Here is an 18,351-nt window from a genome sequence, read left to right as displayed (position 1 = left end):
CACATTTACATCACTTTTAACTATAGTGATAATACAGGGATGTGACTGGGGAGGTGAGGGGATCTGGGAGCTTCACAGTGACGCCACTTATATCTATAGTAATAATACAGGGACATGACTGCGGAGGTGAGGGGATCTGGGAATGTCACTATGACATTACTTATATCTATAATAATAATACAGGGACATGACTGGGGAGGTGAGGAGATCTGGGAGTATTTACAGTGATATTGATGTCTCCCCCATTTAGCAGGATTACACCATAGTGAAGAAGACATTAGTGAGCTTGAGACCCCCAGCAACCATCCTCGTGTTGCAGGTGGACTAAGCAGGACTTAGAGCCCCATCACAGTGCCTCCACCTCACTTACTGACTCACTGATACATAAGAGACACAATGACCAGAAGATCCTGAAACTCACCAACAAGATCATTCAGCTGCTGACTGGAGAGGTGACTGCTGGGAATGGGGCATTATACAGTAACACCAGGGGGACGTGTCTGGGTGATGACTGGAGAGGTTACTGCTGGGAATGGGGCATTATACAGTAACACCGGGGGATGTGTCCAGGTAATGACTGGAGAGGTGACTGCTGGGAATGGGGAATTATTTAGTAACACCAGGGGATGTGTCCGGGTGATGACTGGAGAGGAGACTGCCGGGAATGGGACATTATACGGTAACACCAGGGGACGTGTCCGAGTGATGACTGGAGAGGTGACTGCTGGGAATGGGACATTATACAGTAACACCAGGGGATGTGTCTAGTTGATGACTGGAGAGGTGACTGCCGTGAATGGGACATTATACAGTAACACCAGGGTACGTGTCTGGGTGATGACTGGAGAGGTGACTGCTGGGAATGGGACATTATACAGTAACACCAGGGGATGTGTCTGGGTGATGACTGTATCACTGTGTGTGTCAGGTTCCTATAAGGTGTCAGGATGTCACTGTCTATGTCTCCATGCAGGAGGGGGAGTATATAGAGGAACACAGGGGTCTGTACAAGGACGTGATGATGGAGAATCACCAGCCCCTCACATCACTGGGTAAGAGGAGACTGTCATGTATTGTACAGGGGAGAGCAGGTATGGGGGCCCCTATATACTCACATCACCTGATAATCACATATATACACTGTACTCAGTCACTGTGTGTCTCCTACAGATGGGCCCAGTAACAGAGATACCCCAGAGAGATGTCCCCGTCCTCTGTATTCCCAGGATTGTACAGAGGAGAATCACAGGACCCCACAGGAGGATCAGGTAGGTGGGATTTAGGGTCTCGCCAATATACCAAAGTGACTGTCACTATATGATCTGTAGAGGAGCTGTGTGTATTATACACTGATATTATACTGTTTCACCTCAGTTTAATCTGTTTGCAAATGTCATTATAGTACATGACTGATATGAAGGCAGAAGATATAGAGGGAGAAGAAGAGACGTATGTGACTGATATGAAGGCAGAAGATATAGAGGGAGAAGAAGAGACGTATGTGACTGATATAAAGGCAGAAGATATAAAGGGAGAAGAAGAGACGTATGTGACTGATATGAAGGCAGAAGATACAGAGGGAGAAGAAGAGACGTATGTGACTGATATAAAGGCAGAAGATACAGAGGGAGAAGAAGAGACGTATGTGACTGATATAAAGGCAGAAGATATAGAGGGAGAAGAAGAGACGTATGTGAGGGGTGATCAGCAGTGTAAGGAGGAGGAGATCCCTACATATATCAGCACAGGTGAGTAATAAACACTTATTACAGAAAAGAGTCACATATTCTCCTTGCTCAGTCACTACAGCAATCTCTTATCCTACAGCCTCCTCTGTATTTTCCCAGTGGTGGAGTCAGGAGCCATCAGCCCCTATTATACTCCTGCTCTCCTCTCACATCATGTCACTGTGTGTTACCAGCCCAGAGATCTGACCAGTCTCCTCCCCACACTCTCTGGTGTATCTCATACATCAGGAGACATCAGCCCCTATTGTACTCCTGCTCTCCTCTCGCATCATGTCACTGTGTGTTACCAGCCTAGAGATCCGACCAGTCTCCTCCCCACACTCTCTGGTATATCTCATACATCAGGAGCCATCAGCTCCTATTATACTCCTGCTCTCCCCCTCACATCATGTCACTGTGTGTTACCAGCCCAGAGATCTGACCAGTCTCCTCCCCACACTCTCTGGTGTATCTCATACATCAGGAGCCATCAGCCCCTATTATACTCCTGCTCTCCCCCTCACATCATGTCACTGTGTTACCAGCCCAGATATCTGACCAGTCTCCTCCCCACACTCTCTGGTGTATCTCATACATCAGGAGACATCAGCCCCTATTATACTCCTGCTCTCCTCCTCACATCATGTCACTGTGTGTCACCAGCCCAGAGATCTGACCAGTCTCCTCCCCACACTCTCTGGTGTATCTCATACATCAGGAGCCATCAGCCCCTATTATACTTCTGCTCTCCCCCTCACATTATGTCACTGTGTGTCACCAGCCCAGAGATCTGACCAGTGTCCTCCCCACACTCTCTGGTGTATCTCGTACATCAGGAGCCATCAGCCCCTATTATTCTCCTGCTCTCCTCTCACATCATGTCACTCTGTGTCACCAGCCCAGATATCTGACCAGTCTTCTCCCCACTCTCTCTGGTGTATCTCATACATCAGGAGCCATCAGCCCCTATTATACTCCTGCTCTCCCCCTCACATCATGTCACTGTGTGTTTCCAGCCCAGAGATCTGACCAGTCTCCTCCCCACTCTCTCTGGTGTATCTCATACATCAGGAGCCATCAGCCCCTATTATACTCCTGCTCTCCCCCTTACATCATGTCACTGTGTGTTACCAGTCCAGAGATCTGACCAGTCTCCTCCCCACACTCTCTGGTGTATCTCATACATCAGGAGCCATCAGCCCCTATTATACTCCCGCTCTCCTCCTCACATCATGTCACTATGTGTTACCAGCCCAGAGATCTGACCAGTCTCCTCCCCACACTCTCTGGTGTATCTCATACATCAGGAGCCATCAGCCCCTATTATACTCCTGCTCTCCTCCTCATATCATGTCACTGTGTGTTACCATCCCAGAGATCTGACCAGTCTCCTCCCCACACTCTCTGGTGTATCTCATACATCAGGAGCCATCAGCCCCTATTATACTCCTGCTCTCCCCCTCACATCATGTCACTGTGTTACCAGCCCAGATATCTGACCAGTCTCCTCCCCACACTCTCTGGTGTATCTCATACATCAGGAGACATCAGCCCCTATTATACTCCTGCTCTCCTCCTCACATCATGTCACTGTGTGTCACCAGCCCAGAGATCTGACCAGTCTCCTCCCCACACTCTCTGGTGTATCTCATACATCAGGAGCCATCAGCCCCTATTATACTTCTGCTCTCCCCCTCACATTATGTCACTGTGTGTCACCAGCCCAGAGATCTGACCAGTGTCCTCCCCACACTCTCTGGTGTATCTCGTACATCAGGAGCCATCAGCCCCTATTATTCTCCTGCTCTCCTCTCACATCATGTCACTCTGTGTCACCAGCCCAGATATCTGACCAGTCTTCTCCCCACTCTCTCTGGTGTATCTCATACATCAGGAGCCATCAGCCCCTATTATACTCCTGCTCTCCCCCTCACATCATGTCACTGTGTGTTTCCAGCCCAGAGATCTGACCAGTCTCCTCCCCACTCTCTCTGGTGTATCTCATACATCAGGAGCCATCAGCCCCTATTATACTCCTGCTCTCCCCCTTACATCATGTCACTGTGTGTTACCAGTCCAGAGATCTGACCAGTCTCCTCCCCACACTCTCTGGTGTATCTCATACATCAGGAGCCATCAGCCCCTATTATACTCCCGCTCTCCTCCTCACATCATGTCACTATGTGTTACCAGCCCAGAGATCTGACCAGTCTCCTCCCCACACTCTCTGGTGTATCTCATACATCAGGAGCCATCAGCCCCTATTATACTCCTGCTCTCCCCCTCACATCATGTCACTGTGTGTTACCAGCCCAGAGATCTGACCAGTCTCCTCCCCACACTCTCTGGTGTATCTCATACATCAGGAGCCATCAGCCCCTATTATACTCCTGCTCTCTCTCCTCACATCATGTCACTGTGTGTTACCAGCCCAGAGATCTGACCAGTGTCCTCCCCACACTCTCTGGTGTATCTCGTACATCAGGAGCCATCAGCCCCTATTATTCTCCTGCTCTCCTCTCACATCATGTCACTCTGTGTCACCAGCCCAGATATCTGACCAGTCTTCTCCCCACTCTCTCTGGTGTATCTCATACATCAGGAGCCATCAGCCCCTATTATACTCCTGCTCTCCCCCTCACATCATGTCACTGTGTGTTTCCAGCCCAGAGATCTGACCAGTCTCCTCCCCACTCTCTCTGGTGTATCTCATACATCAGGAGCCATCAGCCCCTATTATACTCCTGCTCTCCCCCTTACATCATGTCACTGTGTGTTACCAGTCCAGAGATCTGACCAGTCTCCTCCCCACACTCTCTGGTGTATCTCATACATCAGGAGCCATCAGCCCCTATTATACTCCCGCTCTCCTCCTCACATCATGTCACTATGTGTTACCAGCCCAGAGATCTGACCAGTCTCCTCCCCACGCTCTCTGGTGTATCTCATACATCAGGAGCCATCAGCCCCTATTATACTCCTGCTCTCCTCCTCATATCATGTCACTGTGTGTTACCATCCCAGAGATCTGACCAGTCTCCTCCCCACACTCTCTGGTGTATCTCATACATCAGGAGCCATCAGCCCCTATTATACTCCTGCTCTCCCCCTCACATCATGTCACTGTGTTACCAGCCCAGATATCTGACCAGTCTCCTCCCCACACTCTCTGGTGTATCTCATACATCAGGAGACATCAGCCCCTATTATACTCCTGCTCTCCTCCTCACATCATGTCACTGTGTGTCACCAGCCCAGAGATCTGACCAGTCTCCTCCCCACACTCTCTGGTGTATCTCATACATCAGGAGCCATCAGCCCCTATTATACTTCTGCTCTCCCCCTCACATTATGTCACTGTGTGTTACCAGCCCAGAGATCTGACCAGTCTCCTCCCCACACTCTCTGGTGTATCTCATACATCAGGAGCCATCAGCCCCTATTATACTCCTGCTCTCCCCCTCACATTATGTCACTGTGTGTTACCAGCCCAGAGATCTGACCAGTGTCCTCCCCACACTCTCTGGTGTATCTCGTACATCAGGAGCCATCAGCCCCTATTATTCTCCTGCTCTCCTCTCACATCATGTCACTCTGTGTCACCAGCCCAGATATCTGACCAGTCTTCTCCCCACTCTCTCTGGTGTATCTCATACATCAGGAGCCATCAGCCCCTATTATACTCCTGCTCTCCCCCTCACATCATGTCACTGTGTGTTTCCAGCCCAGAGATCTGACCAGTCTCCTCCCCACTCTCTCTGGTGTATCTCATACATCAGGAGCCATCAGCCCCTATTATACTCCTGCTCTCCCCCTTACATCATGTCACTGTGTGTTACCAGTCCAGAGATCTGACCAGTCTCCTCCCCACACTCTCTGGTGTATCTCATACATCAGGAGCCATCAGCCCCTATTATACTCCCGCTCTCCTCCTCACATCATGTCACTATGTGTTACCAGCCCAGAGATCTGACCAGTCTCCTCCCCACACTCTCTGGTGTATCTCATACATCAGGAGCCATCAGCCCCTATTATACTCCTGCTCTCCCCCTCACATCATGTCACTGTGTGTTACCAGCCCAGAGATCTGACCAGTCTCCTCCCCACACTCTCTGGTGTATCTCATACATCAGGAGCCATCAGCCCCTATTATACTCCTGCTCTCTCTCCTCACATCATGTCACTGTGTGTTACCAGCCCAGAGATCTGACCAGTCTCCTCCCCACACTCTCTGGTGTATCTCATACATCAGGAGCCATCAGCCCCTATTATACTCTTGCTCTCCCCCTCACATTATGTCACTGTGTTACCAGCCCAGAGATCTGACCAGTCTCCTCCCCACACTCTCTGGTATATCTCATACATCAGGAGACATCAGCACCTATTATACTCCTGCTCTCCCCCTCACATCATGTCACTGTGTGTTACCAGCCCAGAGACCTGACCAGTCTCCTCCCCACACTCTGGTGTATCTCATACATCAGGAGACATCAGCCCCTATTATACTCCTGCTCTCCCCTCACATCATGTCACTGTGTGTTACCAGCCCAGAGATCTGACCAGTCTCCTCCCCACACTCTCTGGTGTATCTCATACATTAGGAGCCATCAGCCCCTATTATACTCCTGCTCTCCTCACATCATGTCACTGTGTGTTACCAGCCCAGAGATCTGACCAGTCTCCTCCCCACACTCTCTGGTGTATCTCATACATCAGGAGCCATCAGCCCCTATTATACTCCTGCCTCCCCCTCACATCATGTCACTGTGTGTTACCAGCCCAGAGATCTGACCAGTCTCCTCCTCACACTCTCTGGTGTATCTCATACATCAGGAGCCATCAGCCCCTATTATACTCCTGCTCTCCCCCTCACATCATGTCACTATGTGTTACCAGCCCAGAGATCTGACCAGTCTCCTCCCCACACTCTCTGGTGTATCTCATACATCAGGAGCCATCAGCCCCTATTATACTCCTGCTCTCTCTCCTCACATCATGTCACTGTGTGTTACCAGCCCAGAGATCTGACCAGTCTCCTCCCCACACTCTCTGGTGTATCTCATACATCAGGAGCCATCAGCCCCTATTATACTCTTGCTCTCCCCCTCACATTATGTCACTGTGTTACCAGCCCAGAGATCTGACCAGTCTCCTCCCCACACTCTCTGGTATATCTCATACATCAGGAGACATCAGCACCTATTATACTCCTGCTCTCCCCCTCACATCATGTCACTGTGTGTTACCAGCCCAGAGACCTGACCAGTCTCCTCCCCACACTCTGGTGTATCTCATACATCAGGAGACATCAGCCCCTATTATACTCCTGCTCTCCCCTCACATCATGTCACTGTGTGTTACCAGCCCAGAGATCTGACCAGTCTCCTCCCCACACTCTCTGGTGTATCTCATACATCAGGAGCCATCAGCCCCTATTATACTCCTGCTCTCCCCCTCACATCATGTCACTGTGTGTTACCAGCCCAGAGATCTGACCAGTCTCCTCCCCACACTCTCTGGTGTATCTCATACATCAGGAGCCATCAGCCCCTATTATACTCCTGCTCTCCCCCTCACATCATGTCACTGTGTGTTACCAGCCCAGAGATCTGACCAGTCTCCTCCCCACACTCTCTGGTGTATCTCATACATCAGGAGCCATCAGCCCCTATTATACTCCTGCTCTCCCCTCACATCATGTCACTGTGTGTTACCAGCCCAGAGATCTGACCAGTCTCCTCCCCACACTCTCTGGTGTATCTCATACATTAGGAGCCATCAGCCCCTATTATACTCCTGCTCTCCTCACATCATGTCACTGTGTGTTACCAGCCCAGAGATCTGACCAGTCTCCTCCCCACACTCTCTGGTGTATCTCATACATCAGGAGCCATCAGCCCCTATTATACTCCTGCCTCCCCCTCACATCATGTCACTGTGTGTTACCAGCCCAGAGATCTGACCAGTCTCCTCCTCACACTCTCTGGTGTATCTCATACATCAGGAGCCATCAGCCCCTATTATACTCCTGCTCTCCCCCTCACATCATGTCACTATGTGTTACCAGCCCAGAGATCTGACCAGTCTCCTCCCCACACTCTCTGGTGTATCTCATACATCAGGAGCCATCAGCCCCTATTATACTCCTGCTCTCTCTCCTCACATCATGTCACTGTGTGTTACCAGCCCAGAGATCTGACCAGTCTCCTCCCCACACTCTCTGGTGTATCTCATACATCAGGAGCCATCAGCCCCTATTATACTCTTGCTCTCCCCCTCACATTATGTCACTGTGTTACCAGCCCAGAGATCTGACCAGTCTCCTCCCCACACTCTCTGGTATATCTCATACATCAGGAGACATCAGCACCTATTATACTCCTGCTCTCCCCCTCACATCATGTCACTGTGTGTTACCAGCCCAGAGACCTGACCAGTCTCCTCCCCACACTCTGGTGTATCTCATACATCAGGAGACATCAGCCCCTATTATACTCCTGCTCTCCCCTCACATCATGTCACTGTGTGTTACCAGCCCAGAGATCTGACCAGTCTCCTCCCCACACTCTCTGGTGTATCTCATACATCAGGAGCCATCAGCCCCTATTATACTCCTGCTCTCCCCCTCACATCATGTCACTGTGTGTTACCAGCCCAGAGATCTGACCAGTCTCCTCCTCACACTCTCTGGTGTATCTCATACATCAGGAGCCATCAGCCCCTATTATACTCCTGCTCTCCCCCTCACATCATGTCACTGTGTGTTACCAGCCCAGAGATCTGACCAGTCTCCTCCCCACACTCTCTGGTGTATCTCATACATCAGGAGCCATCAGCCCCTATTATACTCCTGCTCTCCCCCTCACATCATGTCACTGTGTGTTACCAGCCCAGAGATCTGACCAGTCTCCTCCCCACACTCTCTGGTGTATCTCATACATCAGGAGCCATCAGCCCCTATTATACTCCTGCTCTCCCCTCACATCATGTCACTCTGTGTTACCAGCAGCCATACTGTGTGCTAGCAGTACCTCTGCCTATAGTATTACATGCCAGGTTTTCAATGAGAGTGTCTCTATTAGCACATGCCGGTCTATATATAAACCACTCCTTTTTCTCTAACATTCATAAGGGATACTGGGGACTTTGTACGGTGGGGTATAGATGGTGTCCAAAGGAGCCGGTGCACTTTAAAGTTCTTCCCCTGGGTGTGCTGGCTCCTCCCCTCTATGCCCCCTCCTACATCCAGTTTAGTAAAATGTGCCCTCAGGAGAGGATGCCGCTCTGGAGCTCCAGAGGATTTTTCTTCAGTTTATTTTAAACGTTGTTGTTGTCGGTATGCTGTTTGGGCGACAGTATAACAGTATACCTGCACAAAGGGAGTTGGGGGGGATGGTCACCGGTCTCTTCAGGCGTCAGAGCCGCTTCCCCGCTGCAGGACCACAGTCCTGAAAGGTTGTTGGTACCACAGGGGATTGCGCATTAGCAAATGCAATCGCAGCACGCCGCACACCCCTAACAATGCCGGGAGGTGAGAAGAGTGGTGAGTACAAACCAGGGGACCCACAAGGGCGCTATCGCAGGGGCGGCATACGGACGCTCTACAGGGGGATCCGCTATAGCCCCCTGTGTACACTGGCAGCGTTGTTGGAAACAGGCATTTATGTTACTTTTTACACCTGTTTGGAGACATTTGCCAGTATAAATATCTGTAGACCTCCGACGCCATTACAGGGGGCGGAGCTTCCTCAGAGGGGGACCATTGGCGTTTTGGCGTCTTCCTCTGCTTACAGCTGCAGCAGCAAGGACACACAGCTCCTGCAGACACTCAGGATACACAGGAAACTGGTACAGGGGTGTAAATAAGGGGAGAGCCGCTATTATACACGCTTTACTGTCCTGAAAAGGACAAGGCTCCGGTGTTACACCGTGATACAGACATCCTGCAGTCTTACTGAGACTGCTGGGCTTGGATGTGCTGTTCCTCTCTCTGCGTCTCCTCACATACCAGTCTGGGCAGGCTTGCTATTCAATATACTTGTCTGTTTGTGTGATTGATTGTTGTCTACTGTAAACATGGTAAAACACCAATTATGCAGTGTATGTCACACCAGATTCTCTCCCTCTGCGTTGGGTTCCCTCTCATGTGAACAATGCAGCCAGTCTTCCCAAGTTAGTTAGACTGGAGGGGGAGGGTCAGGAGCCATCCTGGCTCAGTGCCATAAAAATCATGATGACAGACATGTCATCCCAGCTCACTGCTAATAAGCAAAAGACACAACTACTGCAGCAGGCTGTAGCAGACCTAGCTGCAAGGGCAGATGATAAACAGCCCCCTCTCCCTAGTTCAGGGCCACATAAGCGTGGGCTGCCTGATTTACTCTCAGAATCTGAGGCTTTCAGTACACACTGAGGTGTGATCGCGCTGCGGGGCGAGCTAATAGTCACAATACCCAGGACACTGGCAGATACAGCCTTACAGGGGTCTTACCCATCGTGTAAGCATAAAAAGTACCTCAGGCCAGTATAAAATGCGGGAAGACCGTGCGCGTATTCAGCAGCTCACCAGCGCAATTTTCTCTCTGCAGCTCACACAGAAAACGCTGGCAGGGAAGCGCTGCCCCTCCATCACAACTCCAGACTACCTCGGCCGTACCAGGGGGTTATAGAGGGGAGGGGGGGGGGCAGCAGTTATATCCTTACTAATACCCTACTAAGGGCATTTAGTCTGCACCTGGCTAAGTTATTTGTTAGCTGAAGGGGCGCTGTGTGGCTGGTGTCCTCATTCCTCTGTGTCTCTCTAAAGGGCTCTGTGTGGAATTGTGCTTACTGCATATTCTGTGTGTGTGTGTGTGTGTGTGTGTGTGTGTGTGTGTGTGTGTGTGTGTGTGTGTGTGTGTGTACCTCACATTACAATGCCCAAGGAGTGTGTTTTCTGTACAGCAGAATGTTTTTCCTCCCCAGGGGGATCACTACAGTGTACTCAGGACAGTACACATTCTCAGGCTACTGGGTCTGAACCTCCTTGGTTGGACTCCATAAAGGGGATGATTACTAATATTTCTAATAAACTCTCCCATACTGAGAAGGAGACGCAGTATTTGAGAGAGTCTGTGGAGAACCTGATGAATAAAGAGTCAGCTCCCACACCTGCGCCTCAAACCTCTCCCATTTATCCACAGAAGCGTACACTGGCCCAGATATTGCAGGCTGACACTGATGACGATGCCTCAGATACAGGGGACGGTGAGGTGTATCTGGGGGGGGGATGTGCAGCTCTTGCTCAAGGGGTGCAGGCTCTGACAGAGGCCATTAGGGATGTATTGCAGATCTCAGAAAAAGTAACAGTAGAAGAGGAAGAATCTTATTTTAATGTAAAAAAGAATTCCTCAGTTACTTTCCCTGCGTCAAAAGAGTTAAGTTCTCTTTTTGCAGAAACTTGGGTAAATCCAGAGAAAAAGTTTAAAATCCCTAAAAGATTGCTCACCTCATTTCCTTTCCCTCAGGATGATAGGAAGAAATGGGAAAATCCACCGATAGTGGACGCCTCTGTATCTAGATTGTCACGTAAAATTATTTACCTGTCCCAGGCGCAGCCTCCTTAAAGGATACGCGGAATTGAGACCACACTCAAATCTCTGTACACAGCTGCTGGGGTGGCTCAAAGACCCACTATTGCTTGTGCGTGGATATCTAGGGCCATTGCAAAATGGTCAGGTAAACTAATTGATGATTTAGATTCTCTACATAGGAGTGATATTGAATTACTCTTGCATCACATTCAGGACTCTGCAAACGTTATGGTGAAGGCCATGGAGGAAATTGGCCTGCTCAACGCACGTGTCAGTGTCCGCACGCAGAGGCTTATGGCTACGCCAATAGACTACGGATGCGGATTCCAGGAGAAGCGTGGAGAGCCTGCCCTTCACAGGTGAGGCCTTGTTCGGAGATGAACTGGATACCTGGATATTCAAGGCGACTGCGGGTAAGTCGACATATCTTCCTTCCGCAGCAACCCCAGCTAGAAAATCATATTCTGCCCCTACGTTGCAGTCCTTTCGGGCAGCAACATTTTAAAAACAGATCCAAAGGTTCCTCCACTGCCTTTAGAGGTGGTCGAGGAAAATCCAGAAAACCTGCAACTACAGGTTCTCAAGAACAGAGCTCAGGTTCTGCTTCCTGAAAGTCTTCAGCATGACGGTGGACCACACTGCCTGAAGAACAGGCAGGTGGGAGAACGTTTAAAGGATTTCAGTCATATCTGGGGAACATCATGCTTAAATCCCTGGGTCAAAGATCTTATTGCCCATGGATACAGACTGGAGTTTCAAGAACTCCCACCTCACAGATTCTTCAAATCAGGCTTACCAGCTACTCAGGAAGCAAGTACAATCCTGCAACAGGCAATTCAAAAGTTGGTTCAGACACAGGTCATTGTCCCAGTTCCACCTCGGCTACAGAACAAGGGTTATTTCTCTTACGTCCTAGAGGATGCTGGGGACTCTGTAAGGACCATGGGGTATAGACGGGCTCCGCAGGAGATAGGGCACCTAAAAGAACTTTGACTATGGGTGTGCACTGGCTCCTCCCTCTATGCCCCTCCTTCAGACCTCAGTTAGATTCTGTGCCCAGAGGAGAAAATGTACAATGCAGAGAGCTCTCCTGAGTTTTCTGTTTTGAAGAATTTTGTTAGGTTTTTTATTTTCAGGGAGTCCTGTTGGCAACAGGCTCCCTGCATCGTGGGACTCAGGAGAGAGAAGCAGAGCTGGCTTCTCAAGTTGGGCACTGTTTCTAAGGCTACTGGGCACCATTAGCTCCAGAGGGAGTCGGAACACAGGTCTCACCTGGGGTTCGTCCCGGAGCCGCGTCACCGTCCTCCTCACAGATGCCGAATATAGAAGCCAGGTGAGTATGAGAAGGCAAAGAAGACATCAGGCGGCAGAAGACATCAGATCTTCATGAGGTAAGACATTGCTCCCAGTACACACACACAAGCAGGCACTGAAGGGTGCAGGGCGCAGGGGGGGGCGTCTTGGGCAGCAAGTTTCCTCATTTTTTGGCAATATAAAGCAGGATTAGGCTGTGGGACAGTAAATTCTAAAATCCCCCGCCATTTTTTATATAGAATTACTGGGACCGAAGCCCGCCGTCGGGTGGGTGGGGCTTGATCCTCAGCACTAACCAGCGCCATTTTCTCCACAGAAACTGCATGAGATACGCTGGCTCCCTGATCTCTCCCCTGCTGAACTTCACAGGCTGGAAAAAAGAGGAGGGGGCACATTGGCGACGCAGTGAGTGGGAATTAAGGTTATACAGGTTGAGTATCCCTTATCCAAAATGCTTGGGACCAGAGGTATTTTGGATAAGGGATTTTTCCGTATTTTGGAATAATTGCATACCATAGTGAGATATCATGGTGTTGGGACCTAAATCTAAGCACAGAATACATTTATGTTTCATATACACCTTGTACACACAGCCTGAAGGTCATTTAATACAATATTTTTAATAACTTTGTGTATTAAACAAAGTTATTGTACATTGAGCCATCAAAAAACAAAGGTTTCACTATCTCACTCTCACTCCAAAAAGTCCGTATTTCTGAATATTCCATATTTCTGAATATTTGGATATGGGATACTCAACCTGTATATATAAAAAGCGCTATCTGGTATATATATTCCAGTGTTTGGGAGCTGGGTGTGTGCTGGCATTCTCTCTCTCTGTCTCTCCTAAGGGCCTGGTTAGGGTTTTGTCCCGTTATAGGATAATCCCTGTGTGTGTGGGGTGTCGGTACGTGTGTGTCGACATGTCTGAGGCGGAAGGCTTCTCCAAGGAGGAGGTGGAGCAAATGAGTGGTGTCCCCCCGTTGGTTGTGCTGACTCAGGATTGGATGGACATGTGGCATATGTTGAATGCAAGTGTGGCATCTTTACATAAAAGGCTTGATAAGGCTGAATTAGGGGGGACATCGGGGTCAATCCTCGGATTGGACCGACTCACAGGACCCGTCGGGGTCTCAAAAGCGTCCCTTAACACAAGACACTACTACCGACACAGATTCTGATTCCAGTGTCGATTATGACGAAGTTAAATTGCACCCTAGGGTGACTAAAACCATTCAGTGTATGATTGTGGCCATAAGGGATGTGTTGCATATTGAGGATGAACCTTCGGTCCCCGACACAAGGGTACACATGTTTAAGGGAAAGAAACAGATTATTAACTTTCCCACATCTCATGAATGAAATGATTTCTTTGGGAAAGCTTGGGAGACTCCGGAAAAGAGACCGCAGATCCCCAAAATTATTTATATGGCATACCCCTCCCCTAAACAGGACAGGGAGATTTGGGAATCACCCCCCACTGTGGACAAGGCCCTGACGCGCTTGTCCAAGAAAGTGGCGCTATCGTCTCCTGACACAGCGGCCCTTAAGGACCCTGCAGATCGCAGGCAAGAAACTACCTTAAAGTGTATTTATTCTCATACAGGTGCTGTGCCAAGACCGACAATTGCGTCGGCATGGGTGTGTAGCGCAATTGCAGCTTGGACAGATGAGCTGACAGATCACTTTGATAATATGGATAAGGATACTATATTCTTAACTCTAGCCCATATAAAAGAAACAGTCTTATTTATGAGGGATGCTCAAAGGGACATTGGATTGCTAGCTTCTAGGGCCAATACCATGTCTATCTCTGCGAGAAGATCCTTATGGACTCGCCAATGGACGGGTGATGCAGATTCCAAAAAACATATGGAAGTACTACCCTATAAGGGAAATGTATTGTTTGGGGATGGGCTGACGGACCTGGTTTCCACAGCTACAGCAGGTAAATCAAATTTTTTACCATATATTCCCCAACAGTAAAAGAAAGTACAACCCTATCAGATGCAGTCCTTTCGGTCGCACAAGTCCAGAAGAGGTCGGGGATCCTCTTTCCTTGCCAGAGGTAAGGGCAGAGGCAAAAGAGCACCTGTTTCGGCAGGTGCCCAGGAACAAAAGTCCTTCCCGGCTGCTCCAAAAGCCACAGCATGACGCTGGGGCTCTCCTGAGGGAGTCCTCACCGGTGGGGGCACGTCTTCGACTTTTCAGTCAGGCCTGGGTCAGATCAGACCTGAATCCCTGGGTGTTGGAAATAGTTTCCCAGGGTTACAAACTGGAATTCGAGGAGGTGCCCCCGCGCTGATTTTTCAAATCGGCCCTACCAGCTTCCACATCGGAAAGGGATGTAGTGTTAGCTGCAATTCAAACGCTGTGTATACAGCAAGTGATAATCAAGGTTCCCCTGCACCAGCAGGGAAGAGGTTACTACTCAACCCTATTTGTGGTCCCGAAACCGGACGGTTCAGTCAGACCTATTTTGAATCTGAAATCCCTAAACCTGTTCATAAAAAGATTCAAATTCAAAATAGAATCTCTCAGAGTGATAATAGCCAACATAGAGGAGGGGGAGTTTATGGTGTCTCTGGACATAAAGGATGCGTACCTTCATGTCCCCATATATGCCTCCCATCAGGAATACCTGAGATTCGCTGTACAGGATTGTCATTACCAATTTCAGACGTTGTCGTTTGGACTTTCCACAGCCCCGAGGATTTTCACCAAGATAATGGCGGAAATGATGGTGGTCCTGCGCAAGCATGGATTCACAATTATCCCATACTTGGACGATCTCCTGATAAAAGCGAGATCAAGAGAGAAATTGCTGAGCAGTGTGGCGCTCTCTCTGAGAGTGCTCCAGCAACACGATTGGATTCTAAATCTACCGAAGTCGCAGTTGATTCCGACAACTCGACTACCGTTCCTAAGTATGATACTGGATACGGAACAAATGAAAGTCTTCCTTCCAATAGAGAAAGCCCAGGACATCCAGAACATGGTCAGAGAGCTGCTAAAACCAAAAAGGGTGTCAGTTCACCAATGCACTCGAGTTCTGGGAAAAATGGTGGCGGCCTACGAGGCCATTCCCTTCGGAAGGTTCCATGCGAGGACTTTTCAATGGGACCTTCTGGACAAGTGGTCCGGGTCCCATCTGCACTTACATCGGAAAATAACTCTGTCCCCAGGAGCCAGAGTGTCTCTCCTGTGGTGGTTGCAAAGTGCTCACCTGCTGGAGGGTCGCAGGTTCGGAATTCAGGATTGGATCCTGGTTACCACGGACGCGAGCCTCCGGGGATGGGGAGCGGTCACACAAGGAAAAAATTTTCAGGGACTTTGGTGAGACCAGGAGTCCTGTCTACACATCAATGTGTTGGAACTCAGGGCCCTTCACAACGGCCATCGACAAGCGGAGAGTCTTCTTCAAAACCTACCGGTTCTGATTCAATCAGACAATGTCACAGCAGTGGCTCATGTGAACTGCCAAGGCGGGACAAGAAGCAGAGTCGCGATGGCGGAAACCACCAGGATTCTTTGCTGGGCGGAAAATCATGTAAGCGCTCTGTCGGCTGTCTTCATTCCGGGAGTGGACAACTGGGAAGCAGACTTCCTCAGCAGACACGATCTCCATCCAGGAGAGTGGGGACTTCATCAAGAAGTCTTTGCAGATATAACACGTCTTTGGGGAACTCCTCAAATAGACATGATGGCGTCATGCCTCAACAAAAAACTTCGGAGGTATTGTGCAAGGTCTCGGGACCGTCAGGCATTGGCTGTAGACGCTCTAATAACACCGTGGGTGTTCAAATCGGTCTACGTGTTTCCTCTTCCTCTCATCACAAAAGTGTTGAGGATCATAAGGCAAAGAAAAGTACAGACGATACTCGTTGTCCCGGACTGGCCTCGAATTTGACGGCGGTGTCGTACATAAACCAGCAGGGTGGAACAAAGAGCAGAGCTGCAATGTTAGAGGTAACAAGAATTCTCCTCTGGGCAGAAAAACACGCTGTGTCATTGTCGGCAATCTTCATTCTGGGAGTAGATAACTGGAAAGCAGACTTCCTCAGCAGAAGTGACCTCCACCAAAGACGGTGGGGCCTCCACCCAGAGGTGTTCGGTGATGTGACAAGTCGGTGGGGAATTCCTCAGATCGACATGATGGCCTCTCATCTCAGCAAGAAGCTCAGGTGGTATTGTTCCAGGTCGAGAGACCCACAAGCAGTGTCGGTGGACGCGCTGGTGACTCAGTGGGTTTACCAGACAGTGTATGTGTTCCCTCCACTTCTGCTCTTCCCAAAAATTCTCAAAATAATCAAAAAGACAAGGATTCAGGAGTTGCTCCTAGAGGATCCGTGGCCTCTTTGCGAGGACCTTCTGCAACAGGGGCCGTTCATCTACCAAGACTTACCACAGCTACTTTTGACGGCATGGAAGTTGAGCGTGAGATTCTAGCCCGGAAAAAGGATCCTGGACAAGGTAATTCCAACCCAGGAAGGGAGTAATGTCTAAGCATTACCATCATATTTGGAAATAATGTGTCTTGGTGTGAATCCAAGCAGTTTCCTGCGGTGGAGTTTCAACTGAGATGTTTACTTCTCTTCTGGAAGCAGGTGTGGATGTGGGCCTTCACCTGGGCTCTATAAAAGTCCAGATTTCGGCCTCGTCCATTTTCTTCCAGAAACAATTGGCTGCCCTCCCTGACGTTCAGACGTTCTTAAAAAGGGGTTCTGCACATCCAACCGCTCTTTGTGCCTCCTACAGCACCTTGGGATCTTAATGTGGTGTTGCAGTTCCTGCAATCAGATTGGTTTGAGCCTTTACAGGTGGTGTTGGCCTTCGTGTCAGCAAGTGGTGTGTCGAAATTGGGGGCGTTGTCTCATAAGAGCCCCTACTTAATATTCCATGAGGATAGAGCTAAACTCAGAACGCGTCAGCAATTTATTCCTAAGGTTGTGTCGGCTTTTCATATCAACCAACTTATTGTCAGTGGCTACTGACACCTCGGCTACTTCATGGGCCTTGGATGTTGTGAGGGCCTTGAAGGTGTATGTAAAGCGGACAGCTCATCACAGGAAATCGGATGCGCTATTTGTGCTTTATGATCCCAATAAGATTGTGTGTCTAAGCAGACAATTGCTCGCTGGATCAGGCTTACTATCCAGCATGCTTATTCCATGGCAGGATTGCCGGTTTTAAGATCTGTACAGGCCCACTCTACTCATTCAGTGGGTTCTTCCTGGGCGGCTGCCTGGGGTGTCTTGACTTTACAACTTTGCCGAGCGGCTACCTGGTCAGGTTCGAACACGTTTGCGAAGTTCTACAAGTTCGATACTTTGGCCTCTGAGGACCTTTAGTTTGGTCAGTGTGTTCTACAGGAACCTCAGCACTCTCTCACCCGGTTTGGGAGCTTTGGTACATCCCCATGGTACTAAATGGAACCCCAGTATCCTCTAGGATGTAAGAGAAAATAGGATTTTAATTACCTACCGGTAAATCCTTTTCTCGTAATCCGTAGAGAATGCTGGGCGCCCGCCCAGTGCTTTGTGTTTTCCTGCATATTTACTAGGTTAAGTATTGTTGGTTCAGCTGTTGCTGTTCCTGTTCAGGTTTGCTTAGCATGGCTTTCCTCTTGTTATGTGTGTGCTGGTTCGAATCTCACCACTGTCCTTGTATATCCTTCTCTCGAAGTATGTCTGTCTCCCCCGGCACAGTTTCTAGACTGAGTCTGGTAGGAGGGGCAT

The 18,351-nt window shown here is 49.4% G+C and overlaps 1 protein-coding gene across 1 annotated transcript in view; it reads left to right on the top strand.

Moving 5' to 3' along the window:
* The first annotated feature begins 303 nt into the window (after nucleotides 1-303).
* The window catches only part of LOC134987562 (oocyte zinc finger protein XlCOF6-like), a 28,817-nt gene continuing 10,769 nt past the window's right edge, over nucleotides 304-18,351 (top strand). The window contains exons 1-4 of the mRNA XM_063950501.1: nucleotides 304-452; nucleotides 974-1,052; nucleotides 1,171-1,268; nucleotides 1,403-1,748. Coding sequence (XP_063806571.1) covers nucleotides 1,019-1,052; nucleotides 1,171-1,268; nucleotides 1,403-1,748 — 478 coding nt within the window. The 5' untranslated portion in view covers nucleotides 304-452; nucleotides 974-1,018. The remainder of the gene's footprint in view (nucleotides 453-973; nucleotides 1,053-1,170; nucleotides 1,269-1,402; nucleotides 1,749-18,351) is intronic.

This window comes from Pseudophryne corroboree, unplaced genomic scaffold (genome assembly GCF_028390025.1).
Source record: "Pseudophryne corroboree isolate aPseCor3 unplaced genomic scaffold, aPseCor3.hap2 scaffold_1008, whole genome shotgun sequence".
In the NCBI taxonomy this organism is placed as follows: domain Eukaryota; kingdom Metazoa; phylum Chordata; class Amphibia; order Anura; family Myobatrachidae; genus Pseudophryne; species Pseudophryne corroboree.
This window is presented reverse-complemented; position numbering and strand designations above follow the sequence as displayed.